At 46.9% G+C, this 21,667-nt stretch overlaps 1 protein-coding gene across 4 annotated transcripts; it reads right to left on the bottom strand.

The window, feature by feature from the left end:
- Positions 1-685: 685 nt before the first annotated feature.
- Positions 686-19,860, bottom strand: LOC135546177 (smoothelin-like protein 2). Of its 4 annotated transcripts, none has more exons than XM_064974385.1 (10): positions 19,729-19,860; positions 17,477-18,226; positions 5,322-5,403; positions 4,964-5,206; positions 4,787-4,849; positions 4,609-4,675; positions 4,318-4,461; positions 3,883-4,006; positions 2,629-2,780; positions 686-1,702 (listed from the first exon to the last, which is right to left on the bottom strand). In XM_064974385.1, exons 2-10 carry the CDS (start codon positions 18,008-18,010, stop codon positions 1,576-1,578), a joined length of 1,536 nt encoding a protein of 511 aa, XP_064830457.1. In that variant the 5' UTR covers positions 18,011-18,226; positions 19,729-19,860; the 3' UTR covers positions 686-1,575. The 4 variants fall into 4 exon arrangements, with proteins under 4 accessions (XP_064830457.1, XP_064830456.1, XP_064830459.1 ...); XM_064974384.1 differs by having other exon boundaries at positions 19,739-19,860; XM_064974387.1 differs by having other exon boundaries at positions 3,883-4,003; positions 19,739-19,860.
- Between the last annotated feature and the right edge of the window lie 1,807 nt (positions 19,861-21,667).

Genomic DNA, 21,667 nt, shown 5'->3' with positions numbered 1-21,667 from the left:
GTGCATTTATTGCTAAAGTGTTGCTAAAACCTTATATATATATATATATATCTTTATGTATGTATGTATATCTGTATGTATGTATGTATGTATGTATGTATGTATGTATGTATGTATGTATGTATGTATGTATGTATATTAAATAGGGCTGTCAAACAATAAAAAACATTTAATCAAGTTAATTGCAGGATTTGTCGATTAATCAGATTAATCACAAATGTCTAATTTTCTTAATTGGAGCTCTAATTTAAGATTTGTATTCATACAAAAAGCATTACAACCTACTGGGCAAAAAGTGGTTGAACCAATGTTGTTACCAAGTCATTTCAAACCAAAAAAAATCTGTGATATTGTGCAAAACTGACTGGATTTGCAAAAAGTCATCAATGTAAGGGCATTTCATATTTTTTTCCACCTAACTTTTAACCTAAATCCAACGAATGGTGAAATGTTTTGTTGAGTTCAAGTTGAATTCACGTTAGCTGACAATTTTAAGGTCTTGATTTTGTCCAAAGTAATGGTATTCAAAATCTGGTAAATTGATAAAGCACACTTTCTTTAACCTGTATAGATTATGTATTTTGGATGTTTTCAGACGAATAATCACAATAACTTTTTGTAATTTTAGTGCACAAAAAAAATGTAACTCAAGTTAATTAATGAACTGACAACCCAAACAAAGGTGTGTGTGAAACAAGTAACAATTTATTCAGGATTTCTTTGTCCTTTTTTTTGTCTATGAAAATAAAATAAAAATCACAACCATAGCAATAACACTATGAACATAGGCCGCTTTACATTTGCATCTAGTGGGTACATATGTGCAGTTAATCTTTGCAGTTCTAGCTCGTTAAATGGCATACCCTTCAACTTTATAGTGAGTGTACTTTGGTTCCTCTGTTCGGCTGATGTAAAGGCACACTTTGGTATAGCTTCTCTATTGTGCTGCAATGCAAGGCCTTTTGTAGACACATTCAGGTCTGAGAAACCACAGTGGGACAATAAAGTAAATGAGGCCTGAACAAATACAACTCTAGAAGGAACCAACTGATGATAACATCGGATGTAGACTGATCCACAGGGTCAATCCTCTGGATCCTCAGTCCTTTGTCCTTGGTCCAGTGTTATAAGCCCACTGTTCATGTCCTCTTGCAACTCCTTCAACGGGACTAGGTTTTCTCCCCAGCGAAGAGTTGATTCCGCAACCTGTCCCATTCTCTCAAACAGCAACTGTGCCAATATAAGCCTTAAACATGGTCGGTCACCAAAAAAATAGGGGGAAAAGATCCTTCCCCTCTCTCTGAAACATAACACATAACTTTCAGCGAATAATCACCCAGCCACTCATACATAAACAGAGATAACACAGCCTTTTGTACTTGTGAATAGCCGTGAGCACTCAACATGGCAGAGTGAAACGTCTCAAACTGGAGAAATACATGTAATACTCTGTCCGTTACAGCAGGGGGAAGTGTCATCTCTCAGTGTGCATTGCTGCTGTCGCTGAAGGCAAGAGAGTGGTGGTAGTGGTGGTGGGGCAGTGATGTTGTCGAGTAGCTGCCAGGTCATCGTTCATCACTCAAACTTGCGCAGGTGGTTATACATGGACTGGACGTAGGTAAAGACACACATGGGGTCCGGCTTGCGCCCCATCACCATCATATCGTCCACCTCGATGAGCCGGTCACAGCTCGCCTTCTCCCTGAATCAGACAGAGGGCACGGCACAAGTAAGGAGGAGACTAGGGCTATCTATGTCATTCCTTAGTTAAAGGGGCTGATCGTTCATTAGCCTGGTCCCAGATCTGTTTCAACTGTTTTCCCCAACTCATATTTATGACAATTCGGAGTGGTTGGTAAGACAAGACAAACAGACCTGAGACCAGGCAAATAGATCACATGGAACAATGTTGACTAATTTGTGGTATTGTACAGAAGCTCATGTGTTAGAACTCTCTCTGTATGTGGCTAGAGGCACACATGGTTTTGATCTATACTGTGTCAGTGTTCTGCATGCATCCATGTGTCAGCAGGACTACGAGACGCTGTGCTGCAGCAACTGTGTTCTCAGTGGGGAGGTCAGGCTGGAGGAATGTGAGAGGAGCGGATGGAAGCAGAGCAGAGGGAAAAGGAGGTTACTGCGGGGACCCGGGGAGGGGAGAGGGTATTCTCTGGCAGCGGCTGCCTCGCTGGCTTAACGTGTGGGCTGGAGACACTATTTACCAAGATGCAACAGAAACATTGTGAGGTCATCTCAGTGCTACAATATACCACGTATCAACGCTATTAATGGAATCTGAAGGTGATTCCATTCATGTTATTTCTCCTTGTGTGGTGGCCAGGGACACTGGGACTCTAAATGAATCTACACAGGTAACTTGGGATCGCCTTCATAGCACTGTAGTGTCCATAGCTTCACCAAACCAAGAGGAGAGCGACATTGGAAATGCACATGAATAGGCCCGATGCATGAAGCGTTGTCCCACTGATATGATCTTACAATGTTCCGACATAATGAATGGATTAATCGTTCCAACATGATTCAAGACAGAGGTGCATGGGTGTGTGTACAATGCTCAGAAATACAGAATGTATACATAACGCGTATTACAATGTAAAAGTTACGTACTCTGCTGTCCCGAAGGCCAGCTCAAAGTTGTGTTTGCGGTCGGCAGGCGTCAGCACGTTGTAGTCAAACTCAGTGGGGAAGAAGGAATGGACCAGGGCACAGAAGGCCATGCCGTCACTCCAACTGGACGAGAAGTTCTGGATGTCTATGTTCTGGGGACGGCGAGACAGAGTTAGGAATGTGTGGTTGTGTGCGTGTCTGGACTGTAAATGTCTCTGAGTGTGCGTGGTGTATTTGCACATGTGTTTAGCGGGGGGGGGGGATACGGAGGTACCGTAAAAGAGACGTAAGAATAAACCAGATAGACAAAAAAAAACGAGAAAAATGATTGGCTACCTATTCTAACTTTATGAAATGACCTCTCCCAGGTTTCTCTGTCGGTCCCACTTTCATAATGTGGAAAACAGAGGAGGAATCCTGAATGGTTCTTTATCCTCAATTCCTCTACCTGCGTCTCGCTCAGTTTCTCTCCAATTGGACATGATTTCAGAACTGTGTAATTTCACGGTTTTTGTGTCCTTTAGCCTATAAAAACCTCAGCGTGTCGGTGGGAAAATACAACTTGTCATGTTTGCTGAGCGCCAGTTAGGTCTCTAATTTGAGTGTGAGGAGGAGCTGCCTGCGGGAATCGGCCGGTGCTGTTTGCTCTGCGGGGCCGGCCTTGGCCCGTGACAGCTCGCTGTTTAACCAGAGCCACATGGACAGACTGGCACAGCTGCTGCAGAGTGCATGGCAGAGTGAAGCCAACAGCCCAAGCAATGAGCCGTAACTCAAACACACACGGATATGCATGTTCTCACACACACACACACACACACACACACACACACACACACACACACACACACACACACACACACACACACACACACACACACACACACACACACACACAATACTACAATAGTACGCTTAGTTCAGTATGCAGCATAACCATGGCAAGTTGCTTCTCATTAACACATCAACGCTTTGCTATGTGCTAACGGTTTAACCCATGGAGAAACCAGGAGAGTTATTTTAACGCCCTCTTCAGGAGCTAGCAAAAATGACAAAAGACTGCTCCTGTGTAGTGAATCCATTTCAGGTGACCAGATGACAGTTCCATATTCATCATCTTTGTTACTGGCTACTATAGAGGTGTATTCATAACAGGTGGACCTGATCCTAGATCAGCCTCTACTCTGAGTTTGCTTTGTGAATACGGCCCAGGACTCTGTTCCGGTGTGTAGCCGTGTTCTGTCACCACGGTCTCACCTGGTATCCTATGGTTTTGGAGCGGCACCACTCCAGAAGAATCTGCTTGATGCTGCTGGCACTGGACACACCAAAGCTCTGAGAACGCTTCAGCTTGGGCTTGGAGTCCATGGGCTTGGACCTACTGAGAGGAACGGGGACAGGGGTCAACACGATGAGCCGGCAAACATGACAGAGGTCGTGTCCCTATTCTCCCCCGAAGTGTACACTTGCACACTTCCCGTGGTTGAGTGGTGTTTTTTCACCATTGTTAAATGAGAAAGAGAGAGAGAGAGAGAGAGAGAGAGAATGAGAGTGTGTAGAGAATTGAGACGCAACCGAAGTATGAATTAAGAATTACCCAGGAGAAAGGGAGAGAGGAAAGGAGAGGACCTATCAGTTTAGGGACGGATGGCATAGAAAGAGAGATGATGGTGGGAGGAGAGAGGGTGGTACCTGCTGGCTTCAGAATCCAGCTTTTCAAAGATGGACCAGCGGGCCTGAGCGCCAATGTTGCGCGGCAACGTCTGTGACCTCACTAGCTCCCGCCTCCGCTCAACTCCCCTCCCAAAGGGCAGGACCCCGCCCACATCTTCCACCCTGCGGGTCGGAGGATAGAGGAGTGTCACACATCAACTTGGGCCACACACAATGAGGACATTCGAAATGGCAAGTGGGTTATGGCATGTGGGTTAAAGCATGGAATATCTCACTTCTCTAGGGCTGAGTAAAGAATAGTTCACTCACCCGTCTGTGTTGTGTTGGATGAGGCCAGAGTAAGTCACTGACTTCGGGGGAGCGGACAAGGACTTTTCTGCAAATAACAAATCAAAGAACAGATAAGGAAACTGTGTGAATAAAACATTGTGTGAGTCTGGTTAGTTCCAGTTCTAGTAACAGGCCCGAGTTGATAGATCCCTCTTACCTGACAGGCGAGGAGAGCCCAGACCTCGGTTGAGACTGGGGGTCCATGTCTTCATAGAAGACACTAAACAGCAAAAATACAAAGGGTGTTTCAAAGGATATTATGGCTTACGGAGCAGAAGAACCATAGAACGATATGGAAGTCAAGAGCTTTTAGCTGATGTCTGGTGCCTCTTACCTGGTTGAATGGGAGATTCTGGGATGGTTTGAGGCTGGTTGTTGTCAGTAGGCTCTGATACAGGCGAGGGCAGAGAACATACGGGACTGGTGGGAGATTCGCTCTTCATAACTGAGGGGTCAGCCGTTTTGGTTGTGGCGGTGATTGGTAGGTGGGGCATCCGCATGGCAACAGGGGCCGTGCTTTCATACGGGACGTTGTTATTGGCTGGCGAGCTTTTTCCATGTGACACAGTCGAGTTTTCTGATTTGACAAGCATTGAGAAAATACAGTACATCCCCTCATACAGTACATGGGATGGTAAGTATGGCTGTATTTCTACTGTAGCTGAGATTGTAGAGAATAGAACAGTCATTACCTGGGGTAGTAGAGTGTCCATTCTCCAGTGCAGGGGATACAGAGGTTGGATCCACCTCTATTGGCTCCTCACGTTCAATACTCTACAGGACACAGAGATAGATTCACATGAACACCCCACCCCAGACTACTCAGGTGCCACAGTATCTTCTATTTTGATGACAGGCCCTTTAAAACATGTGAACAACTTTTGGATGCCAAAATAACCATGTTATCCGAGACATGGTCAGATCAAGTCATTTCAGAGTGCTGACATGTTTCAAGTTCCCATTCATGGCATCCATGGCCAAGGAACATTATTGTTCCATTTTTATCTTGTTAAATCCCCCCCCCCCACAACGTTACTACCGCACCACATCTACTACTTTCATTAGTACGTGACTGGGGCTCAGTACACTGTGTGCCTGACTAACCAGCCAATCCACAGAGGAGCCTTTCAGGAAGACAACCAGGAAGTGACTGAGGGCTGTGTGATTTGTCTGTGGAGGATGTGTAATGTTTCCGACTTGCTCTTTCTTGCTCTCACACATGCATGTATGCACATGCGCACACACACATACAATACAAGTTATTGTATTCAGTTATTATCAAAGAAAGGGTGCATTCCTCCCAGTGAAAATAAAGTCAGTAATTGAGCTGTAGGAGAGAAAGGAGCCAGGTGACCTCAGCAGAGAGGAATGCTGCTGCTGCTGGGTTGTGTGTGTGTGAGAGTGAGAGTGAGAGTGAGAGTGAGAGAGAGAGAGAGAGAGAGAGACTGCATTAAGAAGGGCCGAAGGGAGCTGGGAACAGCTGACTGTCCCACTGGAAGAAGGTGATGGGGGGGGGGACAAATTTCCACCAGTCAACCATGGAAGCCCCTGAGCCCTGATCAACCCTGATGCTCTGGCTGAAACCCAAGCTCCTCCTGTCTTGGTGTGTCCCAGCCCTGGAAACGTTCTGTACTAAGCCACGCTTCTCCTCCTGTCTGAATGGGCCACCAGACATGTGTGTGTGAGACTGTGGTGCTCTGGGCCTGAAGATAAAAGTAGGCAAATCTTTTAGGATAGTAGTGATCGAACGTAGAGGGTACCGTCGGTTTGATCTGATCTCGGACCAAAGTTAATGTCAAATAGTAGGAAGGCCCTTTTCAAATCTATATTTAAGAGGATGACCAGGAATCAAGGGACACCCCACAGAGCAACACACGCACACCAATTCTCCACACAACACAGGCAGGAGCACACAACAGCCCCTCTCTCCGCCACACTGGAACAACAAATCTGGTCCCTGGGAGTGCGTCCTTGTATTATCAGTGGGGAACTATAAAATATTTGGAGGAAATCGTGAAATGATGTAGGGAATGTGGAAAAGCCCTCAGTCTGCTACACTGACTCACGAGAGAAAAGCGGGGGGGGGGGGGGGGTTGGTCAGTCTTAGCCTGCAGGGCTGGATCAAAGATGAAACCCCCTGTCCTGTGTGTTCAGTTTCTCAGTCTCTACATCCTTATTGTATTGGAAGCAGAGCTAGTGGGCACACTGGATCAACAATGTAGCCTTTCTAGGAGCCTCCACTCTCTCTTCTCCCTACGGAGGCACACCTGACCTGAGAGTGGATAACTACATTAGAATCTCCCCATTCAGCAGGACTGTAACCCCACTCCTAAACGCCCCCTCCCCCCTCCCTCTCTCCAACCTGGTTCAGCAGCGTACGGACAAAAAGCATCAGGGCTAACACAGCATTCAAGGGTATGAGGCTGAATACAGATGTTAACAGGTGGTGGTGGTAGTAGAGTGGGACAGTGGGTTCTCCCAGACACATGGCACATTCCTGTGGGTGTAAATATCACAGCTGTCCCATGTCCTTCCTGGCAACATGCCATAGAAATGTTGATGTGCAAACACAAGATAATCTAAGTGTATTGTTATATTGCGAGTCTTGCAGTTTCAATGAGGGGTGCGGAATGGACCATGAAGACAATTGGGGGCATGTGGGGGGCACACACACACACACACACACACACACACACACACACACACACACACACACACACACCAGAGCTGTTCAGAGCAAGCAGACAGTACAGTTATCGTGGGCCTCTCATCACAGGTCTATAAAAGGGGTCTTTGCTCTGTAATTTCCTTGTAGAACAGGGAAGTCCTCACGAAGGGAGAGACACACAAAACCACCTGTTCTTTCAAAAGACCCACAAAGCCTGCAATTTAACAGGGAGACCCTGGTCGGCGCCTTGGTCCTACAGAAACGAGGAGGGCCCTTTGAACACTTTCTTTCCATCACCTGACTACAGGGGCCCCTGCCTTATCTGATGGGTGTTAGTGGGAGCGAGGCTGTTAGGCCGAGCACACACACACACACACACACACACACACACACACACACACACACACACACACACACACACACACACACACACACACACACACACAGGCCCTTGTATTAAACTAACTGGGCACGCATACCCTTCTCAAGGGCTTCAGCGAGCCTCCCACCTCTAATCCCCTTTTTAACCTGCTTCATGATCTCTCCTCTTTCACTGGGATTTTCCAGGATTTCAGTCACAAGGCAGGGTCCATAAAACACTGTCAAAGGTTTAGAATAGATATACCCCAATGTCACTGGCGTACAGATAAGATAACCTTATGTTCCGGTCAGGGGCTGGATGTCCCGGAAGACCATGTACCGTTGAGAGTGTGACGCATGCGGGCAATGTACGATTGTGCGTGCCGCAGAAAGACATGTAGGATGTGTGTGTGTGTGTGTGATGCGGAAGGTCATGTAAGATTGAGAGAGCATAAGGGGAGGGAAGGGAGATGGGACTGACTCCACAGGACAGCAGTTGGCACCCAATAACTTCGACATCCCCAAGATCCAAGAGGTTTAGTAGTCCGCTCTCGGGTTACAAGGCACCAGCTGTGCAAGACATCGGTGTCCCAGCCTCCCGACACCAAAACTAATCGATAAAACCTGGTGATATGACATGACTGTCTGATGATTCAATCAGCTAAGTTAGGAGGTGCGAGGACACGTGCTCCGAAAAACAGCACACCCTCTAGTCCGTACAGTATGGCTGCATGAAAAGTGTTGAGTCAAACCAGTGCAAACAAGTCTAATACAAACACTAATTCCCACTAAACTTTTGCTGTTGTTGTCTGTCTGTTTGAAAATGTAAAAATATAATATATATATATATAATAAATATTAATAACAAACAAACACAATTTCGCTCTCTCTCTCTCCCTCCCTACCTCCCTTTCTCTCTTCGAGTCCTCCCTCTCTCTCTGAGTCCTCCCTCTCTCTCCCTCCCCCCCGAGTCCTCCCTCTCGCTCCCTCCCTCCGAGTCCTCCCTCCATCTCCCTCCCTCCGAGTCCTCCCTCCATCTCCCTCCCTCCGAGTCCTCCATCCCTCTCCCTCGCTCCCTCTCTCCCTCCGAGTCCTCCCTCCCTCCGAGTCCTCCCTCCCTCCGAGTCCTCCCTCCCTCCCTCCTCTCTCTCCGAATCCTACCTCATTCTCCCTCCCTCCTTCTTTCTGAGTCCTCCCTTTCCCTCCCTCCCTCTCGCTGAGTCCTCCCTCCCTCTCCATGCCTCCGAGTCCTCCCTCCCCGAGTCCTCCCTCCCTCTGAGTACTCCCTCTCTCCCTCCCTCTCTCTCCCTTTCTCTTCCCGAGTTCTCCCCCTCCCTCGCTCGCTCCCTCCCCTCCGAGTCCTTCCTCTTTCTCCCTCAGAGTCCTCCCTCCCTCTCCCCACGGGACCCACGGCCAACAATGAATGTAGAGGGCGGTTGAACCTGTAACCACGGCGATGGGAAATACAGGGCATTGTCTGGAAGTAATTAGGAGAGCCAGGGGCAGCCTGGGAGGGGAGCGGCCGTCCAGTCAAGCCAGCCCAGCCCTGTTCGCATGCCTCTCTCAAGCCCCCTTCACCCCTGACCTCTCTCTCTCTCTGTCTCTGTGTCTCTTTGTGTGTCTCTTTCTCTCTCTGTGTGTCTCTTTCTCTCTCTGTGTGTCTCTTTCCCTCTCCCTCTCTCTCTCTGTGTGTGTCTCTCTCTCTCTCCTCCTCCCTCCCCCAATATATATATATATATATATATATGCGAGTTGATCAAAATTTGTTTTCGAATTCTTTGCGTATCTGTGTAATCGGAGGGAATATGTGTCTCTAATATGGTCATACATTTGGCAAGAGGTCAGGAACTGCAGCTCAGTTTCCACCTCATTTTGTGGGCAGTGCACACATTCAATTTTTTTTTTTAAATTTTACCTTTATTTAACCAGGCAAGTCAGTTAAGAACAAATTCTATTTTCAATGACAGCCTGGGAACAGTGGGTTAACTGCCTGTTCAGGGCAGAACGACAGATTTGTACCTTGTCAGCTCGGGGGTTTGAACTCGCAACCTTCCGGTTACTAGCCCAACGCTCTAACCACTAGGCTACCCTGCCGCCCCACATAGCCTGCCGTCTCTTGAGAGCCAGGTCTGCCAACGGCGGCCTTTCACAATAGCAAGGCTATGCTCTCAGTCTGTACATAGTCAAAGCTTTCCTTAAGTTTGGGTCAGTCACAGTGGTCAGGTATTCTGCCACTGTGTACTCTCTGTTTAGAGCCAAATAGCATTCTAGTTTGCTCAGTTCTTTTATTAATTCTTTCCATTGTGTCAAGTAATTATCTTTTTGTTTTCTCATGATTTGGTTGGGTCGAATGGTGTTGATGTGTGGGGTCTGTTTGTGAACAGAGCCCCAGGACCAGCTTGCTTAGGGGACTCTTCTACAGGTTCATCTCTCTGTAGGTGATGGTTTGGTTATGGAAGGTTTGGGAATCGCTTCCTTTTATGTGGTTGTAGAATTTTAGGTCTCTTTTCTGGATTTTGATCATTAACGGGTATCGGCCTAATTCTGCTCTGCATGCATTATTTGGTGTTTTACGTTTTATATTTTTGCAGAATTCTGCATGCAGTCTCAATTTGGTGTTTGTCCCATTTTGGGAATTCTTGTTTAGTGAGCGGACCCCAGACCTCACAACCATAAAGGGCAATAGGTTCTATAACTGATTCAAGTATTTTTTTGCCAGATCTGAATTGTTATGTCAAATTTTATGTTCCTTTTGATGGCATAGAAGGCCCTTCTTGCCTTGTCTCTCAGATCGTTCACAGCTTTGTGGAAGTGACCTGTGGTGCTGATGTTTAGGCCGAGGTATGAATAGTTTGAGTGCTGCAGACTGTTCTAGTTCCCTCGCCAATTTGTTGCTATATACAGTGGGGCAAAAAAGTATTTAGTCAGCCACCAATTGTGCTAGTTCTCCCACTTAAAAAGATGAGAGAGGCCTGTAATTTTCATCATAGGTACACTTCAACTATGACAGACAAAACGAGGAAAAAAAATCCTGAAAATCACATTGACAGATTTTTAGTGAATTTATTTGCATATTATGGTGGAAAATAGTATTTGGTCAATAACAAAAGTTTCTCAATACTTTGTTATATACCCTTTGTTGGCAATGACAGAGGTCAAACGTTTTCTGTAAGTCTTCACAAGGTTTTCACACACTGTTGCTGGTATTTTGGCCCATTCCTCCATGCAGATCTCCTTTTGAGCAATGAAGTTTTGGGGCTGTTGTTGGGCAACACGGACTTTCAACTCCCTCCAAAGATTTTCTATGAGGTTGAGATCTGGAGACTGGCTAGGCCACTCCAGGACCTTGAAATGCTTCTTACGAAGCCAGTCCTTCATTGCCCGGGCGGTGTGTTTGGGATCATTGTCATGCTGAAAGACTCAGCCTAGTTTCATCTTCAATGCCCTTGCTGATGGAAGGAGGTTTTCACTCAAAATCTCACGATACATGGCCCCATTCATTATTTCCTTTACACGGATCAGTCGTCCTGGTCCCTTTGCAGAAAAACAGCCCCCAAGCATGATGTTTCCACCCCCATGCTTCACAGTAGGTATGGTGTTCTTTGGATGCAACTCAGCATTCTTCGTCCTCCATACACGACGAGTTGAGTTTTTACTAAAAAGTTTTATTTTGGTTTCATCTGGCCATATGACATTCTCCCAATCTTCTTCTGGATCATCCAAATGCTCTCTAGCAAACTTCAGACTGGCCTGGACATGTACTGGCTTAAGCAGGGGGACACGTCTGCCACTGCAGGATTTGAGTCCCTGGCAGCGTAGTGTGTTACTGATGGTAGGCTTGTTACTTTGGTCCCGGCTCTCTGCAGGTCATTCACTAGGTCCCCCCGTGTGGTTCTGGGATTTTTGCTCACCATTCTTGTGATCATTTTGACCCCACGGGGTGAGATCTTGCGTGGAGCCCCAGATCGAGGGAGATTATCAGTGGTCTTGTATGTCTTCCATTTCCTAATAATTGCTCCCACAGTTGATTTCTTCAAACCAAGCTGCTTACCTATTGCAGATTCAGTCTTCCCAGCCTGGTGCAGGTCTACAATTCTGTTTCTGGTGTCCTTTGACAGCTCTTTGGTCTTGGCCATAATGGAGTTTGGAGTGTGACTGTTTGAGGTTGTGGACAGGTGTCTTTTATACTGATAACAAGTTCAAACAGGTGCCATTAATACAGGTAACGAGTGGAGGACATAGGTGCCTCTTAAAAAAGAAGTTACAGCTCTGTGAGAGCCAGAAATCTTGCTTGTTTGTAGGTGACCAAATACTTATTTTCCACCATAATTTGCAAATAAATTCATAAAAAATCCTACAATGTGATTTTCTGGATTCTTTTCTCTCATTTTGTCTATCATAGTTGAAGTGTAGCTGAGGGGAGGACGGCTCATAATAATGGCTGGAATGGAGCGAATGGAATGGCATCAAACACATAGAAACCATGGAAACCATGTGTTTGATACCATTCCACTCCAGCCATTACCACGGGCCCGTCCTCCCCAATTAAGGTGCCACCGACCTCCTGCGATTGTCCACAGATCTTCATCAGGAGAACAACAAGCACCAAATCGATGTGAGGAGTGTGAGATGGAGAGGAATGGTATCAAATACATGAAACACATGGTTACCATGTGTTTGATGCCATTCCATTATTATGAGCCTTCCTTCCCCTCAGCAGTCTTCACTGCTGTGTGCATAGGTGCACATCGTGAGCCAACCATCATAAACAGTCATTTGGTATGGAGCAGGATGAATGCAGTGACAGGGAGCATTGGCTTTCAGCTGATTTGAGGCATTTTGATAATACAACCTGTGCTCTGCTCCTCTTTAGAAGTCCTCGCCATGTGTGCTGTATAATAGTATGAGTGTGTTTAGTGTATGCAATGGGATTCTACCGTTGGAGGTGTGTTGAGGGCAGGACGCTGTGGGGGTTGTTTGTACAGTACGTGCCCGGTGTGTGTCTGTGTTTGCTCACGGTGACAGTGTGAGCGTGCTCTGACGGAGTTTCCACTGATAAAGTCTCACAACCCCCCCCACGTCGGTTCACATGCCCTGAAGATGCCTCAGTCTGAGAGAAGACACACACATGCATGCAACCAGGCACACACACACACACACACACACACACGCCCAGCCCATCCCAGCCCAGCGAGGACCTAAGGTTTCACACTGTGGTCCTGTGTTATGTAGTTACGTTAACTGTCAAAGATAACATTGTGACCTGGGCGGAATTTATCCAGATCTTCTATTAGGGAACAGGAGCTCTCTCCTCAAAGGGAGTACACTGAGGAATGTAGCGAATGTGAGGTTGGAGGTGTGCAGGTGTGGTCTGTCTGTGAAAGCATGCCTGTGTCTGAGTACTTGAGTGAATTCTGATGCATGCTGCAAGTGGAGCAGAGGTGAAGAGGTCTGTGAGAGAAGGGGAGGAAGGGAGGAGGGAATGGGGGAGTGTTGGAGGGGGCACTGACTCATTCCTGAAGCCTAGAGTGTGGAGTCTGGGGGTGGCTGGGTCCTGGGTGACCCTCTCCTCTAAATCCCCTCCTCGGTCAATGTACTTCAAATGAGGCAGAATGTCGACACAATAGCCCTTTCAGACAGCAGCTATGGTGGAGTAATTGGCGACAGGCAGCATTGAGGCCGTGGAGGATGAGCAGGAGGAGGGAGGAAGAGGATTCCTGTCTAGTATTGTCAGAGCAGCAGCCTTGACCAGCACAGTGGTAGAGGCTCATAGTTTCTCTATTGAGAGGAGTATCAAATGATCCCAGTGAAACCCACTGCCTGTCCTCCTCAGACTCTGGGGGAGCTGGTGTGTGCTCAAAGGGACTGAGGGGAACTTCTGATGAACTGTGTTCAGCCACGTACGACTGCATAAAAACACAGAAAGAGAGAGAGAGAGAGAGAGAGAGAGAGAGACTCATATCTATCTGCATCAGAGTGTCAGGTGTCCAAGGCACAGTCAAGCACAGGGGGAGATGTACTGTAACCAATCCTATAGTGAAAGTGCATGCCCGCACACATCCCAATTGGCTGTGCTCTCTCAGTGGGGCGACGCTTAACTCCAGGGCTGCAAAACCATCTTCAGGTGTGCCCGGAGGTCCCCAGCGCAATCGGCTCCCTCCCTCAGACTTGCTGAAACAGCCCCATCGGACTTTATGAAGTCAACATACTGTACAGCCTTTCTCTACTCTCATTGGCTGTGTCTCGACTTGACAGTTCATGCAGCTTTTGTATTCTGATCATGGAGATCTGGTCATGGAATTCCAAACACGTCTACACCTACATTGTGTTTACTGTGTCCACATTGTGTCCGGACTCCTTTTCCCACACTATATTCAAATGCAGTTTGCATTCTGCAAACGGCGGAACAGGGTAAATCTGATGACACAACAACAACAACAACAACTGGGATGGCAGTAGCCAACTACTGAAGCCAACTTGCCAGCTAACCTCAAGCTAGCCAGCATGCTAACTAGCAAAGCTAAAGAGATGGCAAACAAAACATCGTCTTTTTCTGCCTAGCATTTATGAGGTCAGCAAACACGTTCCTCACATGCTAGGAATGTATTTCCTCCAACGTTTAATGAAAAAGTGTTCTCTTTTCTGGAGACTTGTGGGTGGAGAGCTGATGACATCGCCCACTGTATGCGCTTTCAGTAGCATGATTGCGTCCAGACCGAGGAGAAATCCGCACACAATGCTTCCCTGACCATCTCCTGAGGTGGTTAGGGAGACCTAATGCGACTTTTCTCCGCCGAGATCTGTCTTTTCAATGCAATCTTCGTACTCTGTTAGCAGAAGTCGCATGTAAGTGTCAAGTGTAGACATGGACATTAAGGCTGAAAGGTGTTGATGGGGCTGTAGGGGAAATCTGAACAGGATAGTGTTTCCCCGCTGAGTTCCGGGTACATGTAAATATTCACTAGAATGAATGAATTGGGATCAATAGATGAGGAACTCACATTAGTTTTCTACAGTGTTATGATCCAATCTCTGTCTGGTTGTTGGGAAATTTGAAGAAAAAGGTTTTGGCCACAAAAAGGGCGATCTCCAACAATCTGTTATGAGAAACAAAGAACCTCTGTTTCATACTAACCGACATATTTACATCAGATAAGAATCCTCTGATGCTTTACAACATGCTTTGTTAAGATGAGGTGCATGACATCAGTCATTTGCATACATGCTGTGTACTTGTGTGTGTTTGTTGCGTGGGTGAGCAGTCACAGTTAACAGTCAACATCCGTGCCAGACAGTCAAGGGTTAGTTTGAAGAAAGCAGCTGTGAGTTTACAACCAAGACACAACAAAGAACCTCTGAGCCAAGAGGAAAGATTTGGAATCAAATAAAAGAGAAAATCTGAATATTGACCTTATAAAAGGGTGAATGTTACCGTTGTAGTTTCCAAAGCAGCATAGCCTTAAGGCCTTGTGTTGGGATACAGTCAACAGAAACCTCAGACTTTTCAAACAGACACTACTGTGGTTTACAATACACCAAGGACTAAGATGGTAACTTTTCCAGACTTATCACTGAGTTCCCACCAAAACCTCATCAACAAGTGTCAAACCGTACTGGACCTTAGAACTGACCAACTACCACAGCGTTAGCTTTTCATCAACTGTAACAAAGTACATGTGTTTTGTCTTTCAATCCCTCAAATGTCCCAATGAATGTCTGGATACGTGTAAGTGAGAAACAATGTACTGTGTTTATTGTTGCTCGTAAAGCTGAAGGACACGATGGAGTCCATTCAAAAAGGTTGCGCAAGCTCAACAAAGAGAATAGCCGGAGAAGATTCTCGAGTGACATGTTGTCAGCAGCATGATAGCAGTATATGAGCGCAAAATAACCATTCATCACACAGAGAGACAGAGAGACAGAGAGAGAGAGAGAGAGAGAGAGAGAGAGAAAGGGAAAGGGAGACAGAGATTCTTCCGATGATCTATCACTCCCAGGAAAGAGAAGATCTAACGCTACAAGAACAGCTTCTTTCTCAGACTGCAGAGGCTGGACGAACATTAAAATAAGCAATTACTTCTACCAAAAATGTTCAGCGATGGGAAATGATCCTGATTGCTTTCATCTGGTATCTACTCCGCTTGCGTGTTTAAATATTAAGTTGAATATGACCCGAGTTTCCCCACTCTGACATCATCTCAGTGAAGTGGCCAAGAAAGTCTGTTCAACCCCCCAATATCATGATTTAGTATAAACACACTCTGGAGTCTGGATGAATCATTGCACAATCTTGACAGTCTCTCAGAACCACATACTGTCACCACCACATAATTAAATACAACCCTTTCATTTATCCCTGCCAAAATGGCTGCCATTATCAGCCCATGCTAGATTTCTGGAGGTTCACAAATAATCTACTGCTCTAATGTATCTCTATGTTCGCCATAACCCCAACCCAGTCTCCCCAGTGTATAAAGCTGAATGACCACTGTTCAGAGAGAGTTCAGTGTGTCAAATCGGAGGGCCTGTTGTTTCCCGGACCTCTGGCAGTCTCTATGGGGGTGCCACAGGGTTCAATTCTCGGGCCGACTCTCTTCTCTGTATATATCAATGATGTCGCTCTTGCTGCTGGCAAGTCTCTGATCCACCTCTACACAGACGACACCATTCTGTATACTTCTGGCCCTTCTTTGGACACTGTGTTAGCAAACCTCCAAACGAGCTTCAACAACATACAACACTCCTTCCGTTGCCTGCAACTGCTCTTAAATGATAGTAAAACTAAATTCACGGTCTTCAACCGATCGCTGCCCGCACCCGCCCGCCCGAATAGCATCACTACACTGGACGGTTCTGACTTAGAATATATGGACAACTATAAGTACCTAGCTGTCTGGCTAGACTGTAAACTCACCTTCCAGACTCATATTAAACATCTCCAATCCAAAAGTTAAATCTAGAATCAGCTTCCTATTTCGCAGCAAAGCCTCCTTCACTCATGCTACCAAACATACACTCATAAACTGACTATCCTACCGATCCTTGACTTCGGCGATGTCATTTACAAAATACCCTCCAACACTACTCAGCAAATTGGATACAGTCTATCACAGTGCCATATACTACCCCATATACTACCCAACACTGCGACCTGTATGCTCTTGTTGGCTCGTCCTCGCTACATATTCATCGCCAAACCCACTGGCTCCAGGTCATCTATAAGCCTTTGCTAGGTAAAGCTCCGCCTCACTGTTCACCATTGCAACACCCACCCGTAGCATGCGATCCAGCAGGTATATTTCACTGGTCATCCCCAAAGCCAACACCTCTTTGGCCGCCTTTCCTTCCAGTTCTCTGGAAGGAAAGAGAACTGGAACTAACTTTAAGCGTCAGCTGTCAGATCAGCTTACTGATCGCTGCAGCTGTACACAGCCCATCTGTAAATAGCCCATCCAACCAACTACCAACCTCATCCCCATATTTGTTTTTGTTTTTCTGCTCTTTTGCACACCAGTATTTCTACTTGCACATCCTCATCTGCACATATATCACTCCAGTGTAAATTGCTAAATTGTAATTACTTCACCATTATTGGCCTATTTATTGCTTTACCTCCTTACTTCATTTGCCCACACTGTATACAGATTTTTATATTGTGTTATTGACTGTACATTTGTTGAGCCCATGTGCAACTGTGTTGTATTTGTCACACTGCTTTGCTTTATCTTGGCCAGGTCACAGTTGTAAATGAGAACTTGTTCTCAACTGGCCTACCTGGTTAAATAAAGGTGAAATAAAAAATAATTTGAAAAAACTCACATTAGTCTTGCTGGACACAGCGAAGGTAGCTCGGCTGGAGAAGCGGGTGGCAGTGGGGCTGGAGGCCGAGCCCAAGGCTGACCCAGTCAGGGCTCCCATACTGGGGCCACCAGCAGGGCAGGTGGGGGATGTGGAGGGGGCCTGGGGGCTCACCCTCTCCTGGCTGCTGCTGCTGTGTGTCTGGGCCTGGAAGGACGCTGGCTGGTGCTTGTTGTTGTTGGTCATCAGGGCGCTTCTGTCGCACACTATCCCAGTGAGGAGCTCCACCTGATGTTTAAGGGCCTCCAGCTGGCTCCGTAGCTGCCGGTTCTCCTGCTGCAGCTGGGCCACAGCCAGGCCTAGGGGGCCCTCGCTTGCGTGGGCCGTCGCCTCCACCAGACGGCGCTCCACGCCCTGCTTGAAGGCGCTTACGTCCACATGGATCTCACGCACGGCATCCCTCAGTGTGGCCTCGTAGCGGGCGAGCGCGGAGCACACCGTCTCGCCCTCCGGAGAGGAGCCGTCTCCCTCGGCTGTCAGAGGACCTGCGTCCATCTCTGCTCCACTGCTTCCAGTTACTGTGTTCCTTACTGGGTCTTCTCTGCTCTCACTGGGTCTTCTCTGCTCTCACTGGGGCTGCTCTCTCCTCCTGTCTGAGTGCCCCAGACACACACACTTTGAATGGCGATTGGGGAGGAGTAAGTCTTGTGAGCTGCAGTTGAACCGTCAGGTCCCATGCGCACCAGGAGGTCCCTCAGGGTGTCCTCTATCCTGCCGAGTCAAAGCTCACATTTATCAGCCTGCTCCGACACACTGGATGACCATACGGAGGTCTCTCGAAAAGCAAACACTACTCAAACATGACAGACTCTGAAAGACGTGAAGTGAATCAGTAGAAAAGTAAAAAGACACAATCTGTGTTGAAGCCAGGCATGTGACAAGGCTGTTGAGAATTAAACCAGTGAGGTAATTGTAACTTAGTTTCCGTGAGTGTACAGTGTGTGTGTGTGTGTGTGTGTGTGTGTGTGTGTGTGTGTGTGTGTGTGTGTGTGTGTGTGTGTGTCTGAGAGCGAGAGACACAGAGAGAGAGAGACAGAGAGACAGAGACAGAGAGAGATAGTAGACACAGATAGTAAACACAGACAGACAGACAGATAGCAGAAAGACAGACAGACAGACAGACAGACAGACAGACAGACAGACAGACAGATAGCAGACAGACAGATAGCAGACAGACAGACAGACAGACAGACAGACAGACAGACAGACAGACAGACAGACAGACAGACAGACAGACAGACAGACAGACAGAGAGACAGAGACAGAGAGAGATAGTAGACACAGATAGTAAACACAGACAGACAGACAGATAGCAGAAAGACAGACAGACAGACAGACAGATAGCAGACAGACAGATAGCAGACAGACAGATAGTAGACAGACAGACAGATGTCAGACAGATAGACAGACAGACAGACAGACAGACAGACAGACAGTAGACAGACAGACAGATAGCAGACAGACAGATAGCAGACAGACAGACAGACAGTAGACAGACAGATAGTAGACAGACAGACAGATAGCAGACAGATATCAGACAAACAGACAGACAGACAGATAGCAGACAGACAGACAGACAGATATCAGACAGACAGACAGACAGACAGATAGCAGACAGACAGACAGGCAGATAGCAGACAGACAGACAGGCAGACAGATATCAGACAGACATCAGACAGACAGATAGCAGACAGACAGATAGCAGACAGACATATAGCAGACAGACAGACAGATAATAGACAGACAGACAGACAGATAGCAGACAGATATCAGACAGATATCAGACAAACAGACAGACAGGCAGGCAGACAGACAGACAGACAGATAGACAGATAGCAGACAGACAGATAGCAGACAGACAGACAGATGTCAGACAGATAGACAGACAGACAGACAGACAGACAGACAGTAGACAGACAGACAGATAGCAGACAGACAGATAGCAGACAGACAGACAGACAGACAGACAGTAGACAGACAGATAGTAGACAGACAGACAGATAGCAGACAGATATCAGACAAACAGACAGACAGACAGATAGCAGACAGACAGATAGCAGACAGACGGACAGATAGCAGACAGGCAGACAGACAGATGGCAGACAGGCAGACAGACAGACAGAGAAAAAGAGACAGAGAGAGAGACAGACAGAGACAGAGAAACAGAGACAGAGAGAGAGACAGAGACAGAGAGAGATAGTAGTAACCCATACGTAAGTTCACCTCTCAAGCTTCAATATAGTATTCCCCCTCAGCGCTGGCCAACTATGAGTGTCTGCTCTGCGCTGCCCGGCTTTAAACACTCCTCTCTCTCACACACTCACTCAGGTTAATCTCCCTCTTCTCCACTGGTCAGGGGGAGGGAGCAGGCACACAGAGGAGAGAGGAGGGAGGGAAAGTGAGAGGGAGGGAGGGAGGGAGGGAGGGAGACGGAGGCGGGCTAGATTTCCTCTTTATCCCTCCCAGCACTCGGTGAACTGTTGGAAGGAATCATCTGTGTTGATGTTGCCTTTCCCACCTCTCCTCCTCCTCCTCCTCCTCCTCCTCCTAGTGTATTTGTGTCATTCTCTCACCGAGTGAACTTTTAACAGCAGGACGTTCAAGCAGCATTCTCTCTCCCTCTCAATCTTTTTCTCTGTCCTAATTTCTTTCGGTTCCAAGTCTTGTCAATCACGCCGGCTGTCTCCCCCTTTTAGCAGTGCTGTCATACATCAGGGGGGAAACTGATGCTTCCCCCCCCCCCCATGCCTCTGTCTTCCCTCCCTCTCTCTCTCTAATTGTATCATTATAGGTGGGTGGACAAGATAAGAGAGATAAGACAGGACAAGTAAACTTGTGAGATTACCTTTAATGAGAGAGAGATTGACGGGCAAGATAATGATTGGCTTCAGGTAATCTGTGAAACAGAACATCCAAGTAGTGGAAAATGCCTGTCTCTGTCAGTATTCCATTCTATAGTTGTATTGTGGTGTAGAACAATTATCGCTAAAATTGTATTGTCAAAGTGGGTAACTGGGTTTGAGCCTGGTGAGTGAAGGGTGAAGGGCTGCACCCCTCTTCTCTTCCCCTCCCCCCACGTAACAGGACCCGAGCAGAGCAAACATTCCATATCAGATTGGAGAGTGAGTGAGTGAGTGAGTGAGTGAGTGAGTGAGTGAGTGAGTGAGTGAGTGGGGGTCTGGCTGGACGGGTGGCTGGGACGAACACTGCCCTGCACCACCATCACAAAGAGAGCAGACGAACAGACACAAATAACTTCACATTCCACCCCACTGTTTACTGTAAACACAGGGGGTTTGGAGAGGTGGCTTGGGAGGGGGGTGATTTACGATGGCAGACTGACTGTCCACCCTGGACATCCCTCCACCCCTAATTCCCTCCCTCCTTCATACCCAAAGTCGTATGTAAGTCTGCTTGGCTGAGACACAACAGCCAGCCACCACAGGGACCACAGTCTACTGTAACCTGGTTAAGCCAGACTGAATGCGGGGCTCACCATTGTTTCATTTGAGTGCTGCATTCAGGGTGCTTTAACCAGGCTAGATCTGCAGGGGTGAGAAAGAAGAGAACTCCCAACTACTTCTGTTCTGTCAATGTGTGTTAATTGAATATCTGGATAAATCATGGCAAATACATTTACTTCGCCAATCCTTTAAAATGAATTAGTGGGCTGCTTTGCACGGCAAGCGTTACCAGAGCGCCAAGTCGAGGTCGAAAAAGGCTTCTTAACAGCTTCCTCCCCCAAGCCATAAGATCCCTGAACAGCTAATCAAAGGGCTACCCAGACCCCTCTTTTACACTGCTGCTACTCTCTGTTTATAATTTATGCAGTCACTTTAACTCTACCTACATGTACATATTACCTCAATTACCTCGACTAACCAGTGCCCCCCCCCCACATTGACTGTGTACCGGTACCCCCTGTATATAGCCTCACTTATTATTTTACTGCTGCTGTTGAATTATTTGTTACTTTTATTTTCTATTTTCTTCTAATCTATTTTTAACTTAACACTTATTATTATTTTTCTTAACTTCTTAAAGCACTGCTGGTTAAGGACTTGTAAGTAAGCGTTTCACTTTAAGGTACACACCTGTTGTATTCGACGCATTTGACAAGTAACATTTGATTTGATTTAATGAGCAAAATCC

Source organism: Oncorhynchus masou, chromosome 9, assembly GCF_036934945.1.
Source record: "Oncorhynchus masou masou isolate Uvic2021 chromosome 9, UVic_Omas_1.1, whole genome shotgun sequence".
Taxonomy (NCBI): domain Eukaryota; kingdom Metazoa; phylum Chordata; class Actinopteri; order Salmoniformes; family Salmonidae; genus Oncorhynchus; species Oncorhynchus masou.
Note: the sequence above shows the minus strand (reverse complement) of the source record. Positions and strands in the feature narration are given on the sequence as shown.

What these genes read in the sequence shown, in the direction of transcription:
- LOC135546177 (XM_064974385.1), bottom strand. Translation starts at nt 18,010, where the DNA reads ATGGACGCAGGTCCTCTGACAGCCGAGGGAGACGGCTCCTCTCCGGAG. An exon ending in GGGCTCTCCTCGCCTGTCAG is followed by an intron (nt 4,676 to 4,786) that starts GTAAGAGGGATC and finishes TGTTATTTGCAG; the next exon opens with AAAAGTCCTTGTCCGCTCCC. An exon ending in CTGGATTCTGAAGCCAGCAG is followed by an intron (nt 4,007 to 4,317) that starts GTACCACCCTCT and finishes CGTTCCTCTCAG; the next exon opens with TAGGTCCAAGCCCATGGACT.